Here is a 24669-nt window from a genome sequence, read left to right as displayed (position 1 = left end):
GCAGCGTCTGAAACTGATAGTGACAGTTCTGTACCACGAACCTGAGGTACCCTTGGTGAGAAGGGCAAATTGGGACATGGAGGTAAGCATCTGTCCCGGGACACCATATAGTCCCCTTTTTCCTGGTTCGCTATCACTGCTCTGAGTGACTCCATCTTGATTTGAACCTTTTTATGTAAGTGTTCAAATATTTCAGATTTAGAATAGGTCTCACCGAGCCGTCTGGCTTCAGTACCACAATATAGTGTGGAATAATACCCCTTTTTCCTTGTTGTAGGAGGGGTACTTTTATTATCACCTGCTGGGAATACAGCTTGTGAATTGTTTCCACTACTGCCTCCCTGTCGGAGGGAGACGTTGGTAAAGCAGACTTCAGGAACCTGCGAGGGGGAGACGTCTCGAACTTCCAATCTGTACCCCTGGGATACTACATGTAGGATCCAGGGGTCCACTTGCGAGTGAGCCCACTGCGTGCTGAAACTCTTGAGACGACCCCCCACCGCACCTGAGTCCGCTTGTACGGCCCCAGCGTCATGCTGAGGACTTGGCAGAAGCGGTGGAGGGCTTCTGTTCCTGGGAATGGGCTGCCTGCTGCAGTCTTCTTCCCTTTCCTCTATCCCATGGCAGATATGACTGGCCTTTTGACCGCTTGCCCTTATGGGGACGAAAGGACTGAGGCTGAAAAGACGTTGTCTTTTTCTCCTTTATACGGCAATACTTCCATGTGCCGTTTGGAATCTGCATCACCTGACCACTGTCGTGTCCATAAACGACTTCTGGCAGATATGGACATCGCACTTACTCTTGATGCCAGAGTGCAAATATCCCTCTGTGCATCTCGCATATATAGAAATGCATCCTTTAAATGCTCTATAGTCAATAAAATACTGTCCCTGTCAAGGGTATCAATATTTTCAGTCAGGGAATCCGACCAAGCCACCCCAGCGCTGCACATCCAGGCTGAGGCGATCGCTGGTCGCAGTATAACACCAGTATGTGTGTATATACTTTTTAGGATATTTTCCAGCCTCCTATCAGCTGGCTCCTTGAGGGCGGCCCTATCTGGAGACGGTACCGCCACTTGTTTTGATAAGCGTGTGAGCGCCTTATCCACCCTAAGGGGTGTTTCCCAACGCGCCCTAACTTCAGGCGGGAAAGGGTATACCGCCAATAATTTTCTATCGGGGGAAACCCACGCATCATCACACACTTCATTTAATTTATCTGATTCAGGAAAAACTACAGGTAGTTTTTTCACACTCCACAAAATACCCTTTTTTGTGGTACTTGTAGTATCAGAAATATGTAACACCTCCTTCATTGCCCTTAACAAGTAACGTGTGGCCCTAAAAGAAAAATACGTGTGTTTCTTCACCGTCGACACTGGAGTCAGTGTCCGTGTCTGTGTCGACCGACTGAGGTAAAAAGACGTTTTAACGCCCCTGACGGTGTTTGAGACGCCTGGACAGGTACTAATTGGTTTGCCGGCCGTCTCATGTCGTCAACCGACCTTGCAGCGTGTTGACATTATCACGTAATTCCTTAAATAAGCCATCCATTCCGGTGTCGACTCCCTAGAGAGTGACATCACCATTACAGGCAATTGCTCCGCCTCCTCACCAACATCGTCCTCATACATGTCGACACACACGTACCGACACACAGCACACACACAGGGAATGCTCTGATAGAGGACAGGACCCCACTAGCCCTTTGGAGAGACAGAGGGAGAGTTTGCCAGCACACACCAAAACGCTATAATTATACAGGGACAACCTTTATATAAGTGTTTTTCCCTTATAGCATCTTAATATATATAATCATATCGCCAAATAAGTGCCCCCCCTCTCTTTTTAACCCTGTTTCTGTAGTGCAGTGCAGGGGAGAGCCTGGGAGCCTTCCCACCAGCATTTCTGTGAGGGAAAATGGCGCTGTGTGCTGAGGAGAATAGGCCCCGCCCCCTTTTCGGCGGGCTTCTTCTCCCGTTTTTCTGAGACCTGGCAGGGGTTAAATACATCCATATAGCCCCAGGGGCTATATGTGATGTATCTTTTAGCCAGTATAGGTATTTCATTGCTGCCCAGGGCGCCCCCCACAGCGCCCTGCACCCTCAGTGACCGCTGGTGTGAAGTGTGTGACAACAATGGCGCACAGCTGCAGTGCTGTGCGCTACCTCATGAAGACTGAAAAGTCTTCTGCCGCCGGTTTCTGGACCTCTTCACTTTTCGGCATCTGCAAGGGGGTCGGCGGCACGGCTCCGGGACCGGACTCCATGGCTGGGCCTGTGTTCGATCCCTCTGGAGCTAATGGTGTCCAGTAGCCTAAGAAGCCAATCCATCCTGCACGCAGGTGAGTTCACTTCTTCTCCCCTAAGTCCCTCGTTGCAGTGAGCCTGTTGCCAGCAGGACTCACTGTAAAATAAAAAACCTAAAAACTTTTTCTAAGCAGCTCTTTAGGAGAGCCACCTAGATTGCACCCTGCTCGGACGGGCACAAAAACCTAACTGAGGCTTGGAGGAGGGTCATAGGGGGAGGAGCCAGTGCACACCACCTGATCCTAAAGCTTTATTTTTGTGCCCTGTCTCCTGCGGAGCCGCTAATCCCCATGGTCCTGACGGAGTCCCCAGCATCCACTAGGACGTCAGAGAAATAACATTTCTAATTGTGTTGTTAGATAGTGAATAAAAAACACTCAAGTTAATTTGCACATCCTAATAGACTCTAAAGAAAGAAGTCCAGCTAAATAAATTGTATTCATAAACTCCTCCCACCATACTGATAACATTGTGCATACCTACTTGTTGCAGTAATGGTTGTTAGAACAATCTGAAAGTACACAGGCTTAATTGATTATTTGTTATCAATAATGGATTGGATACTTTTGTCTTATCTAATCCTCTTCAGCAAGAGTCAACGTGGCCTTTGTACTTTCCAATCTTGTTTTTTTTCTGGAGCAGCATTATACATAGAACTAGTTGCACAGCAGTAATGCCATATGCAAGTACCGTACAAAACCATACAATTATTGGCAGCGATTATCCCACTGCAAATGGTATCTAACAGGCTGGAATAAAAGTATTTAGGAATTAGTCCATATACTGATCAAAGGTTCACTCTGTCATATACACCATTTTGTAGTGTGCGCAGGCACTGACAATAATAGTTGTTCGGAGTAGTTTCTTTTGTTAGGTAGAAAAAACCTCTATCTAAAAGGCTTCTTAGAGGCAGTAAAGGATTAGAGGTTATATCCTAATTATGAGGTTTGATTAAAAAAAAATATGATAATAATTGTTGTCTGATACCTGCGGGCTATTTTCCCAAGAGGTTTTCTCCCCAGCCAAGCCTCTAATTCAGGACTGCTGAGCTCAGTTGGTTTCAAGTGGTCCAGAACAGTCAAATCCTTTCCTTGCTTCCAAACTTCATAGCGATCAGGCTGAAGAAATTTTACAAACACATCCATAGAGATCTTTACCATGTCTTTCCGACATGTACACTAAGAACAGAAAAATTGTTAGGATTAGTTTAAGCGCCACATAAAATCTGATTTTTGATAAAAGAAAGATGAACAAATTAAACCATACTACCTGTGTGGCCATTTTCCCATAATCAATCCAGCGCAAAGTAGCAAAATTGGTGGACTCCGCACAGTTGAATCCATGGTTAAATCCAGCATGGTATCCATATGGAAATGTTATCATAAACTCGCCTGCCTCTTGAGTGATCTATTTATGGAAAGAGAAAGGATACGTTTAGAATACAGTGGGTTGAAGTTATTGTGGATAGAGAAGTCAAAAATGAGAGATTCTTTCTAATGTGGGAGGCATATATAGCCACCCTATCACTTCCAATGAGAACACAAATTAATAATAACTTAAAGGATTCGACCTGGTATATGTTACAAATGGCAGCTAATGACCCTCCAATTCAATTGTAAAACAATCCTTCAGTTAATGGATGAAGCCAGCCGAAGTGCTTTATGTACATCCTTTTTGGTTGTTGTGGGGGTGGGGGGATGGCTGGACACCAGTTCCATAGCAACTGCTCAATTTGGTTATGCCAAATGTATCTGTTATTGTTTGTAATGTATATGTATTGTACGTTATCATTGTGACACTATCAATTTGCAGTCTTATGACGGATCGTATTTTATGGTATTTGATTTTCGAAAAACTATTAACTACTTGTCACATTGTACATGAATTTGACACTTGATGCTACATTGTATGTGAATTTGACACTTGATGCTTCAATAAAAAAATTTTTTTTAAAGAAAGACTAAGCAAAGCAAATGTTTCTAGAGCCAAAAAGCAATTTCTGCCATTAACCTTATTACGGAACTTACCCGATCAAATGGAATCCCATACTTTTTTAGAATGGATGGAGAGATCAGAGTCATTTTATGCCTAAGAAAAGCATCACAACCTTGAGAACTACCAGGAAAAAAACCTGTGGGAAGAAAGCCATCATGAGTAGGGAATTCACAGAATAAGAAATGCATATTGATGCTGAAAACTGTAACAAGTCTTAACATTTCTATACAATTATTAGTATTTTTAATTGTAAGGTCACTACCTCTTTACGTGGACTCCTCTGTAAGCAATCACTGAACTGGCTCTTTACCCAAAATCTAAAGACCTAGGGGTATATTCACAAATTGTCACTTCAACAAACTGATAGTCAGAGATTTTGCCACTGGAGATAAAGCAGTTGTTTAACATTGGGGAATATTATTAACAACACTACAAAGAAAGATGTTGAACAGTGCTTCTTAAACTTGGTACTTCACACACCCATATAGTCCAGGTTTTAAGGCAATCCATGCTTGAGCACAGATGGTTAAATAAAAATGATTGAGAAACTAATTGAATCACTTGTTCTCAAGCATGGATAGCCTAAAGAACATGGACTGTTAAGGTATCTCAAGAACCAAGTTTAAGACGAACATTTCTAAAAGATGGAAATATCTCTGCCTAATATTGTTGGACATTAGTAGGAAGTATGAAAAACTAATTACAAAATGTATGCCAGCTTTCAATTTTTTGTCCGACTAATACACAATTAACACATGCATTGCTGTAGCAATCAAATCACACAGCTAAAACCTGGTTATTAGAAACTATTTTTTTTTTTTTTTTTGGGTGCATTTGTTTTTTGTTGTTTTATGAAAACAGGTCAGACATTCAATTGCTGACAAACACTTTACCTGTGAAGAGTTTGTATGTTTGTGTGGGTCTCAATCACAAGCAGAAACTTAAATGTATTAGAGCACTGGTTCTCAAACTCGGTCCTCAGGACCCCACACAGTGCATGTTTTGCAGGTTTCCTCACAGAATCACAAGTGAACAAATTAGCTCCACCTGTGGACCTTTTCAAATGTGTCAGTGAGTGATTTATGCACCCGTGTTGGTTACCTACAAAATATGCACTGTTCGGGTAATTCAGAGTTGATCGTAGATGTGCAAAATTTACCACATCTACGATCACTTAATGACATGCAGGGGGGGTGGAAGACGCCCAGCACGGGGCTAGTCTGCCCCACGCCAGGCCCTACCCCCTTCACCGCACAAGTACAAAAGCATCGCACAGCGGCAATGCTTTTTTACTTTACAAGTAGCTCCCTGGCAGTGCAGCTCCTGCGCTCTGGCAGGGAGCAACTTATTGCATCCCAGGTCGCAGCTGCTGCATGTGACATCACACAGCCCCCCCCAATGGTCCAGACACGCCTCCATTGTCTGGAACGCGCCCCTGATTGACAGACAGAGGCGATCGCACCAGTGAGATGCTGATTGCCTCCATTGTCTGGACTGCGCCCCGCCAACGGCATCCTAACGCCGTTGGCGCGCCCCCTCCTGCCCCGTGACCACCTCTGCCTGTCAATCAGGCAGAGGCGATCGCACCAGTGAGATGCTGATAGCACATAGTAATTCAGACTGCGATCGCTGACCCTGCATCGATCCAGTCTGAATTACCCCGTGTGGGGTCCTGAGGACAGAGTTTGAGAACCTGCGTATTAGAGTGATAATGATAGTATTTAACTGTATGTATTTCAATTTGCGCCTAGGACTTTTCCTATTGAAGAAAAGGTTACCAGTTACACAGTGTATACAAACAATGTCAGATCTTTCTAGATCTGTATACATTACACCTGAAGGTTTAAAGAAAACTCTTGAAATCACAAGTTAAATCAATATTTTTTTCTCATAGTGCATGAAAAGCTCTCTTTCAACTGTATACAATTTTTTGAAAGAGTTTAAATTTATTAATTTTAAATAATAATTATTTATAATGAAGTGCCAAACCGCATGGGATAGATGCCTAGTAGGATGTAGGATGCTCTCTAGCCCAGCGAAGTGCAGCAACACGACGTGGCATCAATTCCACGAGTGACTGGAAGTCGTCTGGAGAGATGTTGACCTGAGCCATCTGGATAGGTTACTACAGCTCCCTGTTATTTGTAGGTGAAGAATCATGGGTGCGAATGGACCTCTCCACCACGTCCTGTAAATGCTCAATTGAGTTTATGTTGGGCGAATGGGGTGGCCACTCAATTCTTTATATATCTCTCCAGAATGTTCCTCAAACCAATTCTGGACAACTAGTGACCAATGACATGGTGCATTATCCTGCTGGAATATTCCATCGTTGTGGGGGTATATGAAGTCCATGAAGGACTGCAAATGGTCATCAAGCCCTGCAAAGTAGCTGTTACTGGTCAATGACATGTTCAGGTGAACCAGCGGACCTAACTCATGCGAAGTGAACACATTCCACACCATTATGGAGCCACTATTAGCTTTGTGGACAGGTGGGCCTACCATAAACCTAAAACAACTTTAACAGTGACTCATCAGATCATGCCACATGTTCCAAATTAGACACGTTACAAGTCCAGGCGAGGTTCTGTGTCTGATGTCGTAGTGTTAACAGGGGCACTCTGTGGGTCTTGTGTTGCCATATCCCATGGAAGCTAAAGAAGCTGCACTGACCTGCTGGATATGCGTCTAGCACCGCATGTATTGAATGTGGGATGTGATTTGAGCCAGTGTCACCAACTAAATATACCCCCTGCTTCCTGCTGAAGACCTTGACGGAACACAAAAAAACCTCAGGATCAGAGCTTTTCATTACCTCATCATCCTCCAGGAATACAAATTTGAAATCAAATTTTAAAATGTCTGTCCTGTTAGCCTCCCTGTGATGAGTCCTGGTCTGCTACAACAACCAGCCTGCACTCATTCATCTTTTCTACGCAATATCATGTGCCGATTATCATTTCTGACCTGCTTCCTCATGCCGCTTACTCGGCTGAAGAGTCTCCCTATGGCACTGGATGCTAAAGATCCAGGTCACTATCTGTGGTGGCAGAGACAATGTCCCAAAGAGGTGGTAGTGGACTGCAAGCGAAGGCTGAGACAGACAAGTAAAAATAATAACATAAAATAGCTATTTGGCTCAGGTTGTACAGGACAGTTAAACAAGCACCCAGCTCTGGAAACATTAAAAAAACTGAGGCAAGTAGCCAGTAAAGATTGAGGCACAAGTAGCCAATAGAGAAACTTTAGATTTTGGAGACATATTTAAAGTGTCCAGGGTTCCATGATCGTACGCTGTACCCCAGTGTTTCAGTGTCTACCATGGATGAAAGAGAAAATTGTATAAAAACAAAAATACCGTAGTTTGCTTTTTTTTGTGTTTTTAATTATTATCTATAAACAGAATGGTTAAAAAGGTATGCTGTTTATAGTTACTATGCTGCTGAGCTCACAATTTATGTATTTGTTGCTTAAAGCTAATGAATATAGATATGTGATAGACTAACTTATCGCGCCATGCAGTGACAAAATTCTGAATGGATTACCGCAATCAAAAGGTCTTCAGACATTTGGTTGAAAGACCAACACAATTTTACAGTCCTTTACAGATGTATACATTGTTTCTGGGGTTAGTCACACTTAAATACCATCTCAGAGATATAAAAATAAAACATGACTGATTAACAGGCACGGCTGCCTTGTAAATGTAAAGGCCCATACACACTGGGCCATTTTGAGCTAAAAGCAGCTCATATTTGGTGTTTTGAGCTGCTTTCAGCTCAATACCGCCCACTGTGTATGCTCCGGTGATGAGCGCTGATGCGTGCCCCCGCTACATGAATGGCGGGGTGAATGGCTTTCCATAGTGTCCGCTGACATCGCTGGGCAGGGGGGAAAAGCGCTCAGTGTGTATGCACCTTACCTAGTAGCTGCAAAAAGAAAAAAGAAAAAAAAAAACACACAAAATAAACAAAAACCCAAGAGACAATTAAGACAAGTTATATATTTGTCCTATTAGAATAACACTAAAGTTTTATGCATAAACTATGCATTTATGTAAATAAATTACAGATTACAAAATGAGCAAAGAAAATGCTCCAAATCTTACCTTTTGCCAGACGTTCTAGTCTTTTTCCGTGTTCAGGAGGAATTGCGTACCTGCATAATATCAAGACATTTAGATTAATTCATAATTAGACGTACAATGGTGAAAGGCAAAAATAAATAAAGGCATAGGCAATGTGGATTCCTATGGAAAATAATACAATTGCACAAGTCATATGACAGCAGAAAAGAAGGGACATATTTTTACTAGTAAGCATAAACAGACCTCTAGGTAAACAAAATATATAACTAAAAGGTCTTCATGTTGCAAAGCCTCTAAAACCCTAGGATAGTTGTAAACAGTTCAGAGAAGCAATGCCTGGTGGGAGACCCAAAATGCATGTCACGAGTTGATATAATAGGTATGTCTACTTTAAAGCAAGAACTATATAAGCTTGCACAGAAGGCTTTCTAGCTTTTCTTTCTGTACAAATGTGAGATCTCTACGGAAAAAAATAAATGGTAAATTAAATATAGTCACATACACTAATAAACAACCCGTTTATTAGTGTATGCAGTGCCAAAACTCTGCAATGCAAAAACAAGTTGTAAAACCACGATGAGTCCGAAGCATGCAGTGTTGAGGATATTAATGGTGACTGTGGCCGGAGAGACCCCCAGCCCACGTGGACAATGGCGGCGCGGCACTGAAGGGGTTAACCCTCAGTGACCGGCGCCATATTAAAGGACAATGGGCGCTTGGCGCCACTTTTAAACTGTGCACTGGTGCTAAGCGCCATCTTTAAATGTAGTGTGGGTGCTAGGCACCGGGTATTTAAAAATATATTTACTACTGTGTTTTCACCAATGTTATATTTAATGCAATAGGCACAGTTGTAGGATTGCACATTTACATTGCATGCAAATGCCAGCACTTAGAAGGAATGTGTAAGCTGTGTTGGTTTTAAAATGCATTTACGTTTGTGGACAAATGGCCCTGTCCTAGCAGAGAGGTGTGAATGACAAAACCTTTTGATGTGTAAAGACGCTAATCTCGGGGTCTATGGGCTTGGAACCTGTTTCATGTACCTGATTTAATGGATATACGAACCCTGAATGGCAGATGCAGGAAGGAAGACTGTTTGTTTGTATTGTTGCCTTTCCTGTTGTAATCTCAAACACTGGGTTTGCCTGGAGATGTGACTGAGACAGAAACATTTGTATTTTGAAGCTGTGTGATAAATTTATCAATAGTGAATGTTAATCTGATACCAAACGTTGTCTGGGTGACAGGAAGGAGGATATTGTTTTATTGTACTTATCTCCTTTTGAAATGTAATTTATTTACTTGTATTTTCTAAGTTATCCTGATTGGTTGGAGAAGACAGAGAGGGCTTACCCCCCTGTGGTACTGTGTGGAAATTTGACATAAAAAGGAGGCCTGCGTGCCTCCAGATTTGTAGTTGTACCATCTTATTCTGCTGGAACATCTTGCTGTATGCTGTTGCCCCTAGCAATAGGGAAGAGTTCTCTTTAGAACTATTGCAAATAAATACCATTTGCCTCGAGAAGACCGCGTCATCTTGTGACCTACAGGGTTATGCCAAACATAGCCCCGTCCTCCGGTTGTCCAGGGAAGCACCTAACGTCTCCAAATTCAGCCTTCCGCCAGCTACCGGTAGAGGCCTAGCAAGTGGATTGTGGGGATTCGTCAACACCACACAGGTGTGGTAAGGCAGTGCGTCAGCACATACAGAGCAGAACCGTGGTTCCAAACGCCACGGCAGGTTAGGAGTTTGGTGGTGGCAGCATAAACCCGCCCACAACGCAGTGGGTGGAGTCAGTAACAGGCAGTTACTGACGGTAAGCGGGAATCACCTATGTGGTCAGGCCTCGTGTGACCTGATCCTCCATTCTGTGCGCAGGAGACGGGACGCGAAAGCGGCGAGTGCTTTCGTACGGGACCGTCCTGTCACAGTGACCCCCTAGCTAGAGTGCACCCAACCCATCTTTAGCTAATGTCCAGTCTGGTAATTGTGACTAGGCTCTGTGATTATGCGGCTTTACTAATCAGCAGGGCACAGACAGAGACTGAAATCACCCGGCACAAAAAAAGGAAAAATTCTCCATCTGTGCTGCACACTTGGCGTCATGTATGCGTTTGGTCTAAAGCAGAAAGGGTGCCATGCAGAATGCTCCACTGTCTCTTATTGATCCAGAATACAGCAACTGGGTAGCTGACAGAGTGACTTGTGTTTGGGAACGTGAACCTATCTTTTCACCCAATTACCTGAATTGGACTCACAAGCTTGGGGAAAAGGAGCATCTGTTTAGCGCACTACAGGAATGAAGACTGGTACAGGGAGACAAGCTGCATTAGCACAAGGAGGTGGCCAGGGAGTACCACATACCATCCATTATAAGTGGATGGTAGAGGCACCTCAGGTAGAGGATCCCTTGCAACAAGCCTGGAGACTCACAAAAAGTACCCTACCCAAGTGCTAGCACCCATTTATAAACGTGAGTTGTACTTTATTCTCAACACTGCTTACTTAGATTTGGCAGTTTTTCAACATAGTATGCATTCGACTTTAAAGCAGGTCGTTACTGTATATATTTATGTGTCAGAAAGTAAGGATGGGGAAGTTAGGGCAACTACTAGGGTCAGTAATTATATATATATATATATACACACACACAAACTAAACCAATATGTGTAGTAAAAAGGTTAAAAAATGTTTTTATTTATAACAATAAGACAGCAAGGTTTAAAATATGTCACACAGGATCATATAAAACAGACCCAAAAAAAAATATTTTTTTTTGAAACAGTTGAAAAAAAAAACCCTAAATTGAAAAAGTCAAACTACCATATTTAAAACAGAGTAGTTAAAAAGTATTTTGGAGAGTAACCATAGAAAATTCTTTATCTTTTTGAGGTGAAAAAAGATAAGCATTTTCTATGGTTACTCTCCAAAATACTTTTTAACTACTCTTTTTTAAATATGGTAGTTTGACTTTTTAAATGTAGGCGCTTTTTTTCGAACTGTTTCAATTTTTCAAATTTTTTGGGTCTGTTTTATATGATCCTGTGCGACATATTTTAAACCTTGCCGTCTCTTATTGTCATAAATAAAAATTTTTTTACTACACATACTGGTTTAGATTGTGTTAGTCGCCCTAACTTCCCCATCCTTACTGTATATCCATCACCCTTATCCAAGTGACCTACCACCACTTGCTTTTATTTGGGGTCAGAGCAGACACCACAGTTTACTTTAAGTGGGAGTGTCAACTATATATAGTGTGATAACTAAAATATATATCCGTGGCGCATAGGAATACCTGTGTGCATAAATTATTTTTATATATATATATAAAATTATATATATATATATATATATATATATATATATATATATATATATATATATATATAAAAAATTATATAGGTATTTAGATATATTTATATGTACACTTTGCTTGCTGTATGTGCTGCTTGAAAAAGGGGAATTAAAACCCAAAACCAGCGAGTGCCATACTTGGAAATATGCATGTCACTTGTGTGTAATAGGCACAGCGGCAAGCTGTTTTAGAGGGGCGAGTGCCTGTATATACACACACACACACACACACACACACACACACACACACACACACACACCCACCCACCCATGTAGAGTAGCAGTATAATACACCATTAACCACTTGCCTGGCAGTATCGCATGTGATACAACCAGACCCAGGTATACGTTAACTGCCGTGTTCTCATCACATGCGAAACGCTATCCGCAGAGTGCCCCATCATCTGGACAAGGAGATCTCTTCTGCACAAGTGCAGAACAGAGCTCCTCTGGCTCCCCGGATGCCGCAGACTGATGTGGTGGTCTGTGATCACAGACATCACTTAAGGAATTGCGCCGCAGAATGCTGTACGGCCAGGTAATCACAGTGCAGGATGGGGAACTTAGTTTATCTCCTAACACATTACACTCTGCCTGTGGGGAGATCTATTGCCAATGGGGGGGTAGGAACTTTATTTTACACGCTCGAGTCGCATTATTATGACAGCTGTGTATTTACTAACAAACATTTTCTTATATAGCGCAGCAAATTACATTGTGCTTTACAATTGGAAACACCAATGGTAAAACAAAACACCCCCTAGATAGATAGATAGATTTTATATATATATATATATATATATATATTTTTTTTTTTTAAATAAAATAATTTAACATATCAAAAATACTCTCAACTTTAATAAGTAATAATACAAAAAGGATAACTTCTGAATATTTTTGTGGGGGAAAAAAAAAGGTCAGTAACAGACGTCTCTTACATCGGTGATCTGTGCGCTACAAGTCGCGTTACACAAAGCATGAGTGCCGTGTGACTTAGTAGCACTGGGCGTCTTTTTTTGTTTTGTTCTGGGAAAATGTGTCTTAGACGCAAAACAATGTAACAGGATGCAGAATCAGCTTCTGCTGATTTAAATGATATGCAGCATGCCTGTGCGTGTGACTGCAACTGTATTTGCACACAAAATGCTATCTTGGAAAGCACTAACGTGGCATTTCGAATGCAGATAGAACCGCAATTACACACAGAATATAGTCATGCTGCATATCACTTTAATTGGCAGGACCTGCTTATGCGTCCTATTGCATTTGTGTCTTAAGATGCATTTTCGCAGAAAAAAAAAAAAAGATGCTTGGCGTAGAGTGTGGCCACGGCATAGCGCGACTTCAAGAACTGTTTAGCGTGCCTGAAGCAAGGATGTAAAAAGACACATCTGTAAGTGGTTAATAAATAGTTTTGAGTCTTTGATCTCAAGTTCATACACATAGGGGGTGATTCAGACCTGGTCGTAGATGTGCGATCAGTTTCTCCAACATGCGGGGGAACATTAGCACGCCCCTTCCCGCAACCGCATCTGCCTGTCAATCAGGCAGAAGCGATCGCACCAGTGAGATGCTTTTGCGAGAGTACTGCTGAAAGGGCTTCAGGCTGTGACCGCTGCCGTTGCAGTGATTGGGTCTGAAGCAGGCCCATATATTGTATATAAATTGTACAGGGATATTTCCTAATGCAAAAAAACATTTAGCCACCTTTAAGTAGTGTACTTTTAAAGTGGAATTCCCTTTGTGTAAATAAGTTAGTATCATAAGGGAGTATACAATATTTATAGTGCCTATAAACGTGTCATTCCCCTCCCTGTGGTCTACATATTTGCTTACGTTGTGAAATAAGTGTTTGTTAGTGAATTTTTACCACTGGTCAAATACTCTCAAATATAATTTGAACTTAATGTTATAGCGAGAAGCTTATCTGCTTTGCGGACTGGACACCATGGGCCTGATTCAGCTGTGGTTGCAGGTGCTATCATGGAATTGAATATATTAATGCAGCAGGAGACATCTGATAAGTAGACGCCTACTGCTTGCATTAGTGATCCATGCTGTGTCCGAGGTGCCAGCACAGATCCAACAAATTAGCCACAAAATCTCCATCTTCTGGAGATACTGGCCTCATCAATCTCCAAATACGGGGCAACATGCCTCCATTTTATGTGTGTGTGTCGACATGTATGTAATAAAGTTGTACTTTCAAGGTGTGCGTGTCCTGTTTTTATTTGGGTATTTTTTTTGCAGTAGAACTACAGGTACCAGCGGGCCCGGTTTCCCCCAGCATGCTGGTACTTGTGGTTCTCCAAGTACCAGCTTGCGGGGGAGGCTTGCTGGGACTTGTAGTTCTTCTGCAAAAAAAAAAAAAATTCTTTCATTTTACTCAAGGTTATCAGCCCCCCATCCGCAGCCCTTGGATGGTGGGGGGGGGGGGGGGGGGGGGGGCAGCCTCGGACTTCACCCCTGGCCCTTGGGTGGCTAGGGGGGGGACCCCTTGATTGAAGGGGTCCCCGCTCCTCCAGGGTACCCCGGCCAGGGGTGACTAGTTGGGTATTTAATGCCACGGCCGCAAGGAGCGGTATAAAAGTGTCCCCCGGCTGTGGCATTATCTGTCCAGCTAGTGGAGCCCGGTGCTGGTACAAGAAATACGGGGGACCCCTACTCTTTTTGTCCCCCCGTATTTTTTGCACCAGGATCAGGCGCAGAGCCCCGTGCTGGTTGTTAAAATATGGGGGATGCCCTGTCATTTCCCCCCCCGTATTTTGGCAACCAGGACCGGCTCAAAGAGCCCGAGGCTGGTTATGCTTAGGAGGGGGGACCCCACGCAATTTTTTTTCGGGTTTTTAACCCATTCCATTAAAAAAAAAAAAAAAAAAATATTTTAAAAAATATATAAATAATACTTGTGCCTCCTAAATAGACAAACCAAGTACAGGTTGAGTATCCCATATCCAAATATTCCGAAATACGGAATATTCCGAAATACGGACTTTTTTGAGTGAGAGTGAGATAGTGAAAGCTTTGTTTTCTGATGGCTCAATGTACACAAACTTTGTTTAATACACAAAGTTATTTAAAATATTGTATTAAATGACCTTCAGGCTGTGTGTATAAGGTGTATATGAAACATAAATGAATTGTGTGAATGTACACACACTTTGATTAATGCACAAAGTTATTAAAAAGATTGGCTAAAAGTACCTTCAGGCTGTGTGTATAAGGTGTATATGAAATATAGATGCATTCTGTGCTTAGATTTAGGTCCCATCATCATGATATCTCATTATAGGATGCAATTATTCCAAAATACGGAAAAATCCCATATCCAAAATACCTCTGGTCCCAAGCATTTTGGATAAGGGATACTCAACCTGTACCTAATCCCTTCTAATATAAATAGATATGCTATTAGCAATAAAAAAAAACCCACAAAAAAACGAATTTACTGTCTAAAAACACTGTTGTCGAATTTACATGCTTCAATTGAATATACTTTTGTCGAAAAGCCGCATTTGTACCATTGCAGAAATGTCGAATTTGTCAAATGTCGAATTTCAAAAAGTCGAATTTGAAAAGTCAATTTTTTTGACGAAAAGTACTGTATTGCATTGTCGAAAAAAAATTTGGGGCGAAAAAGTCCAGTTTTTTTACATTTTCGGAAATTTGACCGCAATTGCATATACCCCCATGTGTCTGAAGCTGGTTGGCAAAAGTGGCAGGCGTTTTAAAGTGGATGATTCTGATGTATCATATGATCATATCCTGTATCTTTTACCAACTCCAAGGCTAGTAATGCAAGGAAATAGAATGGTGTATGATTCTGATACAGAAATTGATGTGTATCAAAAGACCTAGGACCCGGAGAATGCACTTCCATCAACATTTTTGCCTCATGTAACCTGAGTTACCATACCCTGTAACCTGAGTTACCAAGATTTTTTTTAATAAATAATTAATTTCTTCTTATCATAAACGTGTAATATGTTATATCATCATCTATGATTTAGTGGCTTTTTCATAAATAAATTGTAGCAACTTCACACCTCAATAAGAGCAGAAATATTACATTATATGATCTTAAAAAAAAGCTATGGGGTATATGCAATTGCGGTCGAATTCCCGAAATTGTCGAATTTCGGGATTTTTTCGCCAAAAAAAAAAAAAAAAGTCAATGCAATTCAGTGCTTTCCGTCAAAAAAACGGACTTTCAAAATTCTACTTTTTGAAATTCGACTTTTGTCAAATTCGACTTTTCTGCAATGATACAAGTGCTGCAATTCGACCAAAGTGTATTCAATTCAAGTTTGGAAATTCGACAACAGTGCTTTTAGACAGTAAATTCGTCATTTTCAATCCGCCACACTTTGGAGGGTGAAACCAATAAAAAAAAATTAAAACTTGTTTTTTTTTGGGGGGGGAATAGCATATCTATTTATATTAGAAGGGATTAGGTACTTGGTTTGTCTTTTTTGGTTGCACATGTACTATTTATATATTTTTAAAAATATATATTTTTTTTTTTTTTTAATAGCTGGAACGGTAAAATCAAGGAAAAAAATGGCGTGGGGTCCCCCCTCCAAAGCATAACCAGCCTCGGGCTCTTCGAGCTGGTCCTGGTTCTAAAAATGCGGGGAAAAATTTGACAGGGGATCCCCCGTATTTTTAAAACCAGCACCGGGCTCTGCGCCTGGTGCTGGTGCAAAAAATACGGGGGACAAAAAGAGTAGGGGTCCCCCGTATTTTTTACACCAGCATCGGGCTCCACTAGCTGGACAGATAATGCCACAGCCGGGGGTCACTTTTATACAGTGCCCTGCGGCCGTGGCATTAAATATCCAACTAGTCACCCCTGGCCGGGGTACCCTGGGGGAGTGGGGACCCCTTCAATCAAGGGGTCCCCCCCAGCCACCCAAGGGCCAGGGGTGAAGCCCAAGGCTGTCCTCCCCATCCAATGGCTGCGGATGGGAGGCTGATCGCCTTGAGAAAAATGTCAGAATATTGTTTTTTTCCAGTAGTACTACAAGTCCCAGCAAGCCTCCCCTGCAAGCTGGTACTTGGAGAACCACAAGTACCAGCATGCGGGAGAAAAACGGGCCCGCTGGTACCTGTAGTACTACTGGAAAAAAAATACCCAAATAAAAACAGGACACACACACCGTGACAAGTACAACTTTATTACATACTGCCGACACACACATACTTACCTATGTTGACACGCCGACAGCCACAGTCTCCGACGATCCGAGGGTACCTGTTAAAAAATGATACTCACCTTCCAGCGTCCAGAGATAAATCCACAAAACGTTTTGTGTCGACCTTTTGAATCTGGTCAACCCTATGGTGTAGACCTACAGATAGCCTATCTTTTTAATGTCTATCTTCTGTATCACAACCAAATGTGATGCATCCAGCCGTGGCCTCTTCCTCAGGTTCCAGCAGCTCCTTGCACAACGGTCCAGGAGGAGGGACTGAGCTGACCACCTCCCCGGTAACCAGGGCAGGGGTGACCACCACAGAATGGGAAGGCCGTGACAGGTCGCAGACATGCTGTACAAATCCTCTTCTCCTACTCTGCTACTGCTGTTGCTATGGATCCTGGGCTGACAGGGGCAGCCCAGCAGCAGTGATGTACTGCTACTGCTGGTACAGATTCTCCTCCCACCTCCACCGCTGTTTGTGACCACCAGTTAATAAGGTCAGCCCAGCCTGAGTAGAGTGGCTAATTACTGTGGCAATGTTACTCAAACAACCCCAAAACACTGTCACCCAAGTATATTTAATTCCCCTCCAGTTTAAGTTGGGAAAAGTCGGTGCATGTTTGTGCACCCAAGAGAAGCCACTGTGAGTACACCGCCTGCATACATACACACACAGAAAATATACATATATAAATACACAATACACAGTGACACATTTCCCATTAGGCATATGCCTAGTGGCGGCACTATTTTGGGGGTGGCATTTTGATGCTTGTGTTGGCATTGTCAGCTCAAAAAGTACAAGTAACTCCCAAATATTTCCATTGTACTGTACCATATGCCATCTTGAATGGACTGTAAATGAATAGGACATGCACATACTGCCATTGTAAGCTGCCCTACTTAGTAAATATGTTACACATAATAAAAAAAAGAAGAAAAAAAAAGTCTAGGTTAGTGGCTTGTTTTATTATTCAATTTGGCTGTAATCAAATGAGGGCTTATAGCCAATTCAATAAAAATAATAAAATTAGGCTGGGAGAAGGGGGGGTAGCTTTTACTGTAGTGTTTAGGGGCGACCTTACTACTAAATCCACCCTTGACAATATATACATATATTGCACACACCCCGAAAAATGCTCAGGGTTGCAGGCGTAGCTCTCAGGACCTGCTGCTTCTCCCATGGCCAGCTTTACGTAGCTTGCTCACAAGTTAGTAACCCTACGCATCTTTTGAGTTAATTCCTGAAGGAAAACCTTCAAATAATGTTCAAAAATAAATTTGCTAATGAGTGTGCACAATATAATAAGATTTTACTTACCGGTAAATCTATTTCTCGTAGTCTGTAGTGGATGCTGGGGACTCCGTAAGGACCATGGGGAATAGACAGGCTCCGCAGGAGACATGGGCACTTTAAGAAAGAATTTAGATTCTGGTGTGCTCTGGCTCCTCCCTCTATGTCCCTCCTCCAGACCTCAGTTAGATAAACTGTGCCCGGAAGAGCTGACAGTACCAGGAAAGGATTTTGGTAATCCAGGGCAAGATTCATACCAGCCACACCAATCACACCGTATAACTTGTGATAAACTTAGCCAGTCAACAGTATGAACAACAACAGAGCATCCGTTCAACCCTGATGCAACAATAACATAGCCTTTATTGCAGCAATAACTATATACAAGTATTGCAGAAGAAGTCCGCACTTGGGACGGGCGCCCAGCATTCACTACGGACTACGAGAAATATATTTACCGGTAAGTAAAATCTTATTTTCTCTAACGTCCTAGTGGATGCTGGGGACTCCATAAGGACCATGGGGATTATACCAAAGCTCCCAAACGGGCGGGAGAGTGCAGATGACTCTGCAGCACCGAATGAGCAAACACAAGGTCCTCTTCAGCCAGGGTATCAAACTTGTAGAACTTTGCAAAAGTGTTTGAACCTGACCAAGTAGCCGCTCGGCACAGCTGTAATGCCGAGACCCCTCGGGCAGCCGCCCAAGAAGAGCCCACCTTCCTAGTGGAATGGGCTTTAACTGATTTTGGCAGCGGCAATCCAGCCGCAGAATGAGCCTGCTGAATCGTGTTACAGATCCAGCGAGCAATAGTTTGCTTTGAAGCAGGCGCACCAAGCTTGTTGAAAGCATACAGGATAAACAAAGAGTCTGTTTTCCTGACTCTAGCCGTTCTGGCTACATAAACCTTCAAAGCCCTGACCACATCAAGCAACTCGGAATCCTCCAAGTCCGTAGTAGCCACAGGCACCACAATAGGTTGGTTTATATGAAAAGATGAAACCACTTTTGGCGGGAATTGTGGACGGGTCCGCAACTCTGCTCTATCCGCATGGAAAACCAGATAGGGGCTTTTATGTGACAAAGCCGCTAATTCTGACACACGCCTAGCCGAAGCCAAGGCCAGTAGCATGTCCACCTTCCACGTGAGATATTTCAATTCCACCGTTTTGAGTGGTTCAAACCAGTGGGATTTCAGGAAACTCAACACTACGTTAAGATTCCAAAGTGCCACTGGGGGCACAAAAGGGGGCTGAATATGCAGCACTCCCTTCACAAACGTTTGAACTTCAGGAAGAGAAGCCAGCTCTTTTTGAAAGAAAATGGATAGGGCCGAAATCTGGACCTTAATGGAACCCAATTTTAGGCCCAAAGTCACTCCTGACTGTAGGAAGTGAAGGAAACGGCCCAGCTGGAATTCCTCCGTAGGGGCATTCCTGGCCTCACACCAAGCAACATATTTTCGCCATATACGGTGATAATGTTGAGCTGTCACGTCCTTCCTAGCCTTTATCAGCATAGGAATGACCTCATTCGGAATGCCTTTTTCCGCTAGGATCCGGCGTTCAACCGCCATGCCATCAAATGCAGCAGCGGTAAGTCTTGGAACAGACAGGGCCCTTGCTGCAACAAGTCCTGTCTTAGAGGAAGAGGCCACGGGTCCTCTGTGAGCATTTCTTGCAGATCTGGATACCAAGTCCTTCTTGGCCAATCCGGAACAACGAGTATTGTTCTCACTCCTCTTTTTCTTATGATTCTCAACACCTTGGGTATGAGAGGAAGAGGAGGAAATACATAGACCGATTGGAACACCCACGGTGTCACCAGGGCGTCTACAGCTATCGCCTGAGGGTCTCTTGACCTGGCGCAATACCTCTGTAGTTTCTTGTTGAGGCGGGATGCCATCATGTCCACCTGTGGCCGTTCCCACCGACTTGCAATCTGTGCGAAGACTTCTTGATGAAGTCCCCACTCCCCCGGGTGGAGGTCGTGCCTGCTGAGGAAGTCTGCTTCCCAGTTGTCTACCCCTGGGATGAACACTGCTGACAGTGCGCTTACGTGATTCTCCGCCCAGCAAAGAATTCTGGTGGCTTCCGCCATCGCTACCCTGCTCCTTGTGCCGCCCTGTCGGTTTACATGAGCCACAGCGGTGATGTTGTCTAACTGAATCAGAACTGGTTGACCGCGAAGCAGGGTCTCTGCTTGACGTAGGGCGTTGTAAATTGCCCTTAGTTCCAGGATGTTGATGTGAAGGCAAGTCTCCTGACTTGACCACAGCCCTTGGAAATTTCTTTCCTGTGTGACTGCTCCCCCCACCCTCGGAGGCTTGCACCCAGTCCTGAATGCCGAATCTGCGGCCCTCGAGAAGGTGAGCACTTTGCAGCCACCACAGGAGAGACACCCTGGCCCTGGGGGAGAGGGTGATTAACCGATACATCTGAAGATGTGATCCGGACCATTTGTCCAGTAAGTCCCATTGAAAGGTCCTCGCATGGAACCTGCCAAAGGGAATGGCCTCGTATGAAGCCACCATCTTTCCCAGGACTCGAGTGCAGTGATGCACCGACTCCTGTTTTGGTTTTAATAGGTCCCTGACCAGTGTCATGAGTTCCTGAACTTTCTCTATCGGGAGATAAACCCTCTTCTGGTCTGTGTCCAGAATCATGCCCAGGAAAGGCAGACGAGTCGTAGGAACCAACTGCGACTTTGGAATATTTAGAATCCAGCCGTGTCGCCGTAACACTTCCAGAGAACATGCTATGCTGATCAGCAACTGCTCTCTTGACCTCGCTTTTATGAGGAGATCGTCCAAGTATGGGATAATTGTGACCCCTTGCTTCCGCAGGAGTACCATCATTTCCGCCATTACCTTGGTAAATATTCTCGGAGCCGTGGAGAGCCCAAACGGCAACGTCTGAAATTGGTAATGACAATCCTGTACCACAAATCTGAGGTACGCCTGATGAGGTGGATAAATGGGGACACGAAGGTATGCATCCTTTATGTCCAGAGACACCATAAAATCTCCCCCTTCCAGGCTTGCAATGATTCCATCTTGAACCGGAACCTTTTCAGGTACATGTTCAGGGATTTTAAATTCAATATGGGTCTGACCGAACCGTCCGGTTTCGGTACTACAAACATGGTCGAATAATAACCCTTTCCTTGTTGAAGGAGGGGAACCTTGACCACCACCTGTTGAAGATACAATTTGTGAATTGCAGTTAACACTATTTCCCTCTCTAAGGGGGAAGCTGGCAGGGCCGATTTGAGGTATCGGTGAGGGAGCATCTCCTCGAATTCCAGCTTGTATCCCTGAGACACAATATTTATTGCCCAGGGATCCAACTGGGAGTGAACCCACTTGTGGCTGAAATTTCGGAGACACGCCCCCACCGGGCCTAGCTCCGCCTGTGGAGCCCCAGCGTCATGCGGTGGATTTAGTGGAAGCTGGGGAGGACTTCTGTTCCTGGGAACTAGCTGTGTTGTGCAGCTTCTTTCCTCTGCCCCTGCCCCTGGCAAGAAAGGACGCACCTCGGACTTTCTTGTTTTTCTGTGATCGAAAGGACTGCATTTGGTAATACGGTGCTTTCTTAGGCTGTGAGGAAACATATGGCAAAAAATGTGACTTTCCAGCCGTAGCTGTGGAGACTAGGTCCGAGAGACCCTCCCCAAACTAGTCCTCATCACTCTTGTAAGGTAAAACCTCCATGTGCCTTTTTGAGTCGGCATCACCTGTCCATTGCCGAGTCCACAGGACCCTTCTGGCAGAAATGGACATAGCATTTATTCTAGAACCTAGTAGGCTAATGTCTCTTTGAGCATCTCTCATATACAGGACAGCGTCTTTAATATGCCCCAGGGTCATTAATATAGTATCCTTGTCTAAGGTATCAAGTTCCTCAGAAAAGGTATCCGTCCATGCTGCTACAGCACTACACACCCAGACCGACGCGATTGCCGGCCTCAGTAAGGTACCTGAATGTGTATAAATAGACTTCAGGGTACCCTCCCGTTATCTATCCGCAGCATCTTTGAGGGTAGCCGTATCCTGTGACGGCAGGGCCACCTTCTTGGATAAGCGTGTCAAAGCTTTGTCCACCCTAGGGGAGGATTCCCAGCGTAACCTGTCTGTTGGCGGGAAAGGATACGCCATAAGAATCCTTTTGGAAATCTGCAGTTTTTTATCTGGAGATTCCTAAGCCTTTTCACATAACTCATTGAGCTCGTGTGAGGGGGGAAAAGTTACCTGTGGCTTCTTTTCCCCATACATATGAACCCTCCTATCAGGGACTGGGGTTTCCTCTGTGATGTGCAACACATCCTTAAAAGCTATAATCATATAACGGATGGATTTAGCCAATCTTGGCTGTAACTTTGCATCATCGTAATCGACACTGGAGTCAGAATCCATGTCGGTATCAGTGTCAATAATTTGGGATCGTGGGCGCTTCTGAGACCCTGACTGCCTCTGCGACATAGGATCAGGCATGGGTTGGGACCCTGACTGACCTAAGGCTTCAGCTTTTTCTAACCTTTTATGTAAGGAATTAACATTATCATTTAAAACCTTCCACATATCCATCCAATCAGGTGTCGGTGCCGTCGGCAGAGACACCACATTCATTTGCTCCCGCTCTGCTTCCACATAGCCTTCCTCATCAGACATGTCGACACAAGCGTACCGACACACCACACACACAGGGAATGCCCTTTTTGAAGACAGTCCCCCAACAAGGCCCTTTGGTGAGACAGAGAGAGAGTATGCCAGCACACACCCCAGCGCTATATAACCCAGGAATAACACAGTAACTTAATGTTAACCCAGTAGCTGCTGTATATTGTGTTTTTAGCGCCTAATTATGTGCCCCCCCTCTCTTTTTACCCTTTTCTACCGTGAACTGCAGGGGAGAGCCTGGGGAGCTTCTTCTCAGCGGAGCTGTGGAGAGAAAATGGCGCTGGTGAGTGCTCAGGGAGAAGCCCCGCCCCCTCGACGGCGGGCTTCTGTCCCGCTAAAATACATATCTTTGTGGCGGGGGCTCATACATATATACAGTGCCCAACTGTATATATGAGTACTTTTGCCACCAGAGGTCCATATGCTGCCCAGGGCGCGCGCCCCCCCCCCCCCCCCCCCCTCCTTCCTGCGCCCTGCACCCTTACAGTGACCGGAGTATGTGAGGTGTGTTTGGAGCAATGGCGCACAGCTGCAGTGCTGTGTGTTCTCATGTGAAGAACGGAGTCTTCTGCCGCCGATTTTGAAGTCTTCTTGCTTCTCATACTCACCCGGCTTCTGTCTTCCGGCTCTGCGAGGGGGACGGCGGCGCGGCTCTGGGATCGGACGACGAGGGTGAGATCCTGTGTACGATCCCTCTGGAGCTAATGGTGTCCAGTAGCCTCAGAAGCAGGACCTAGCTTCAAAGAGTAGGGCTGCTTCTCACCCCTCTGTCCCACGGTGCAGGGAGTCTGTTGCCAGCAGAGCTCCCTGAAAATAAAAAACCTAACAAAATACTTTCTTACAGCAAGCTCAGGAGAGCTCACTGAACAGCACCCAGCTCGTCCGGGCACAGATTCAAACTGAGGTCTGGAGGAGGGACATAGAGGGAGGAGCCAGAGCACACCAGAATCTAAATTCTTTCTTAAAGTGCCCATGTCTCCTGCGGAGCCCGTCTATTCCCCATGGTCCTTACGGAGTCCCCAGCATCCACTAGGACGTTAGAGAAAAAATATGTATCACAATATTGGATGGCACTACTCTCATTGTAAAAATAGTTCAGCTGAAAGATTGAAAAATAGCTGACATCCACATAACTGACATCCATATATATATATATATATATATATATATATATATATATATATATATATATATATATATATGTATGTATGTATGTATGTATGTATGTATGTATGTATGTATGTATGTATGTATGTATGTATGTATGAGATGGAAGGTAAAAAGAGGATTAGCTAGCAGCTCCATTATCATTTTTGGCCCTTACCAGGATTTGGGTTCTCCAAAGTGGAGATAGTTAATGCTGTATAGGTCCATGTCCTCCGTATGCCACGCAAATGTTGTCTTCCACATACCAAAGTAGAGATACGGAGTATTAACACCTTCAATTATAATGCCACATTCATGATCAACCATGTCGAGCAGAGTGTTCAATCCTGCAATGTTCCATAGCTGGATATCCTGCCAAAATGGAAGGATATATATATATATATATATATACTGTCACACTGGAAAGAGTCATTAGGAGGTTAGCCTTGGGAACTAAAAAAAAAAAAAGTAAACAGTCTGGGAAATAACACCATAAAGTCAATATCAGGTGGCTGTGTGCGAGTAAATCTGTAGGTGACAACGTAGGAGTTAAACTCTACATAAAAAATAGATTGTTGAAAGCACAAGGT

The 24669-nt window shown here is 43.8% G+C and overlaps 1 protein-coding gene across 7 annotated transcripts in view; it reads right to left on the bottom strand.

The window, feature by feature from the left end:
* KDM4B (lysine demethylase 4B) overlaps nucleotides 1-24669 on the bottom strand; it is a 381078-nt gene that overhangs the window by 167893 nt on the left and 188516 nt on the right. For all 7 annotated transcript variants that reach the window (XM_063915024.1, XM_063915015.1, XM_063915040.1 and 4 more), the window contains 5 exons: nucleotides 24258-24451; nucleotides 8421-8470; nucleotides 4342-4445; nucleotides 3584-3721; nucleotides 3302-3492 (listed from right to left, as the gene is read on the bottom strand). In XM_063915024.1, coding sequence (XP_063771094.1) covers nucleotides 3302-3492; nucleotides 3584-3721; nucleotides 4342-4445; nucleotides 8421-8470; nucleotides 24258-24451 — 677 coding nt within the window. The remainder of the gene's footprint in view (nucleotides 1-3301; nucleotides 3493-3583; nucleotides 3722-4341; nucleotides 4446-8420; nucleotides 8471-24257; nucleotides 24452-24669) is intronic.

Source organism: Pseudophryne corroboree, chromosome 1 (assembly GCF_028390025.1).
Source record: "Pseudophryne corroboree isolate aPseCor3 chromosome 1, aPseCor3.hap2, whole genome shotgun sequence".
Taxonomy (NCBI): domain Eukaryota; kingdom Metazoa; phylum Chordata; class Amphibia; order Anura; family Myobatrachidae; genus Pseudophryne; species Pseudophryne corroboree.
The sequence above is the reverse complement of the archived record's forward strand: the minus strand, read 5'-3'. Positions and strand labels throughout refer to the sequence as shown.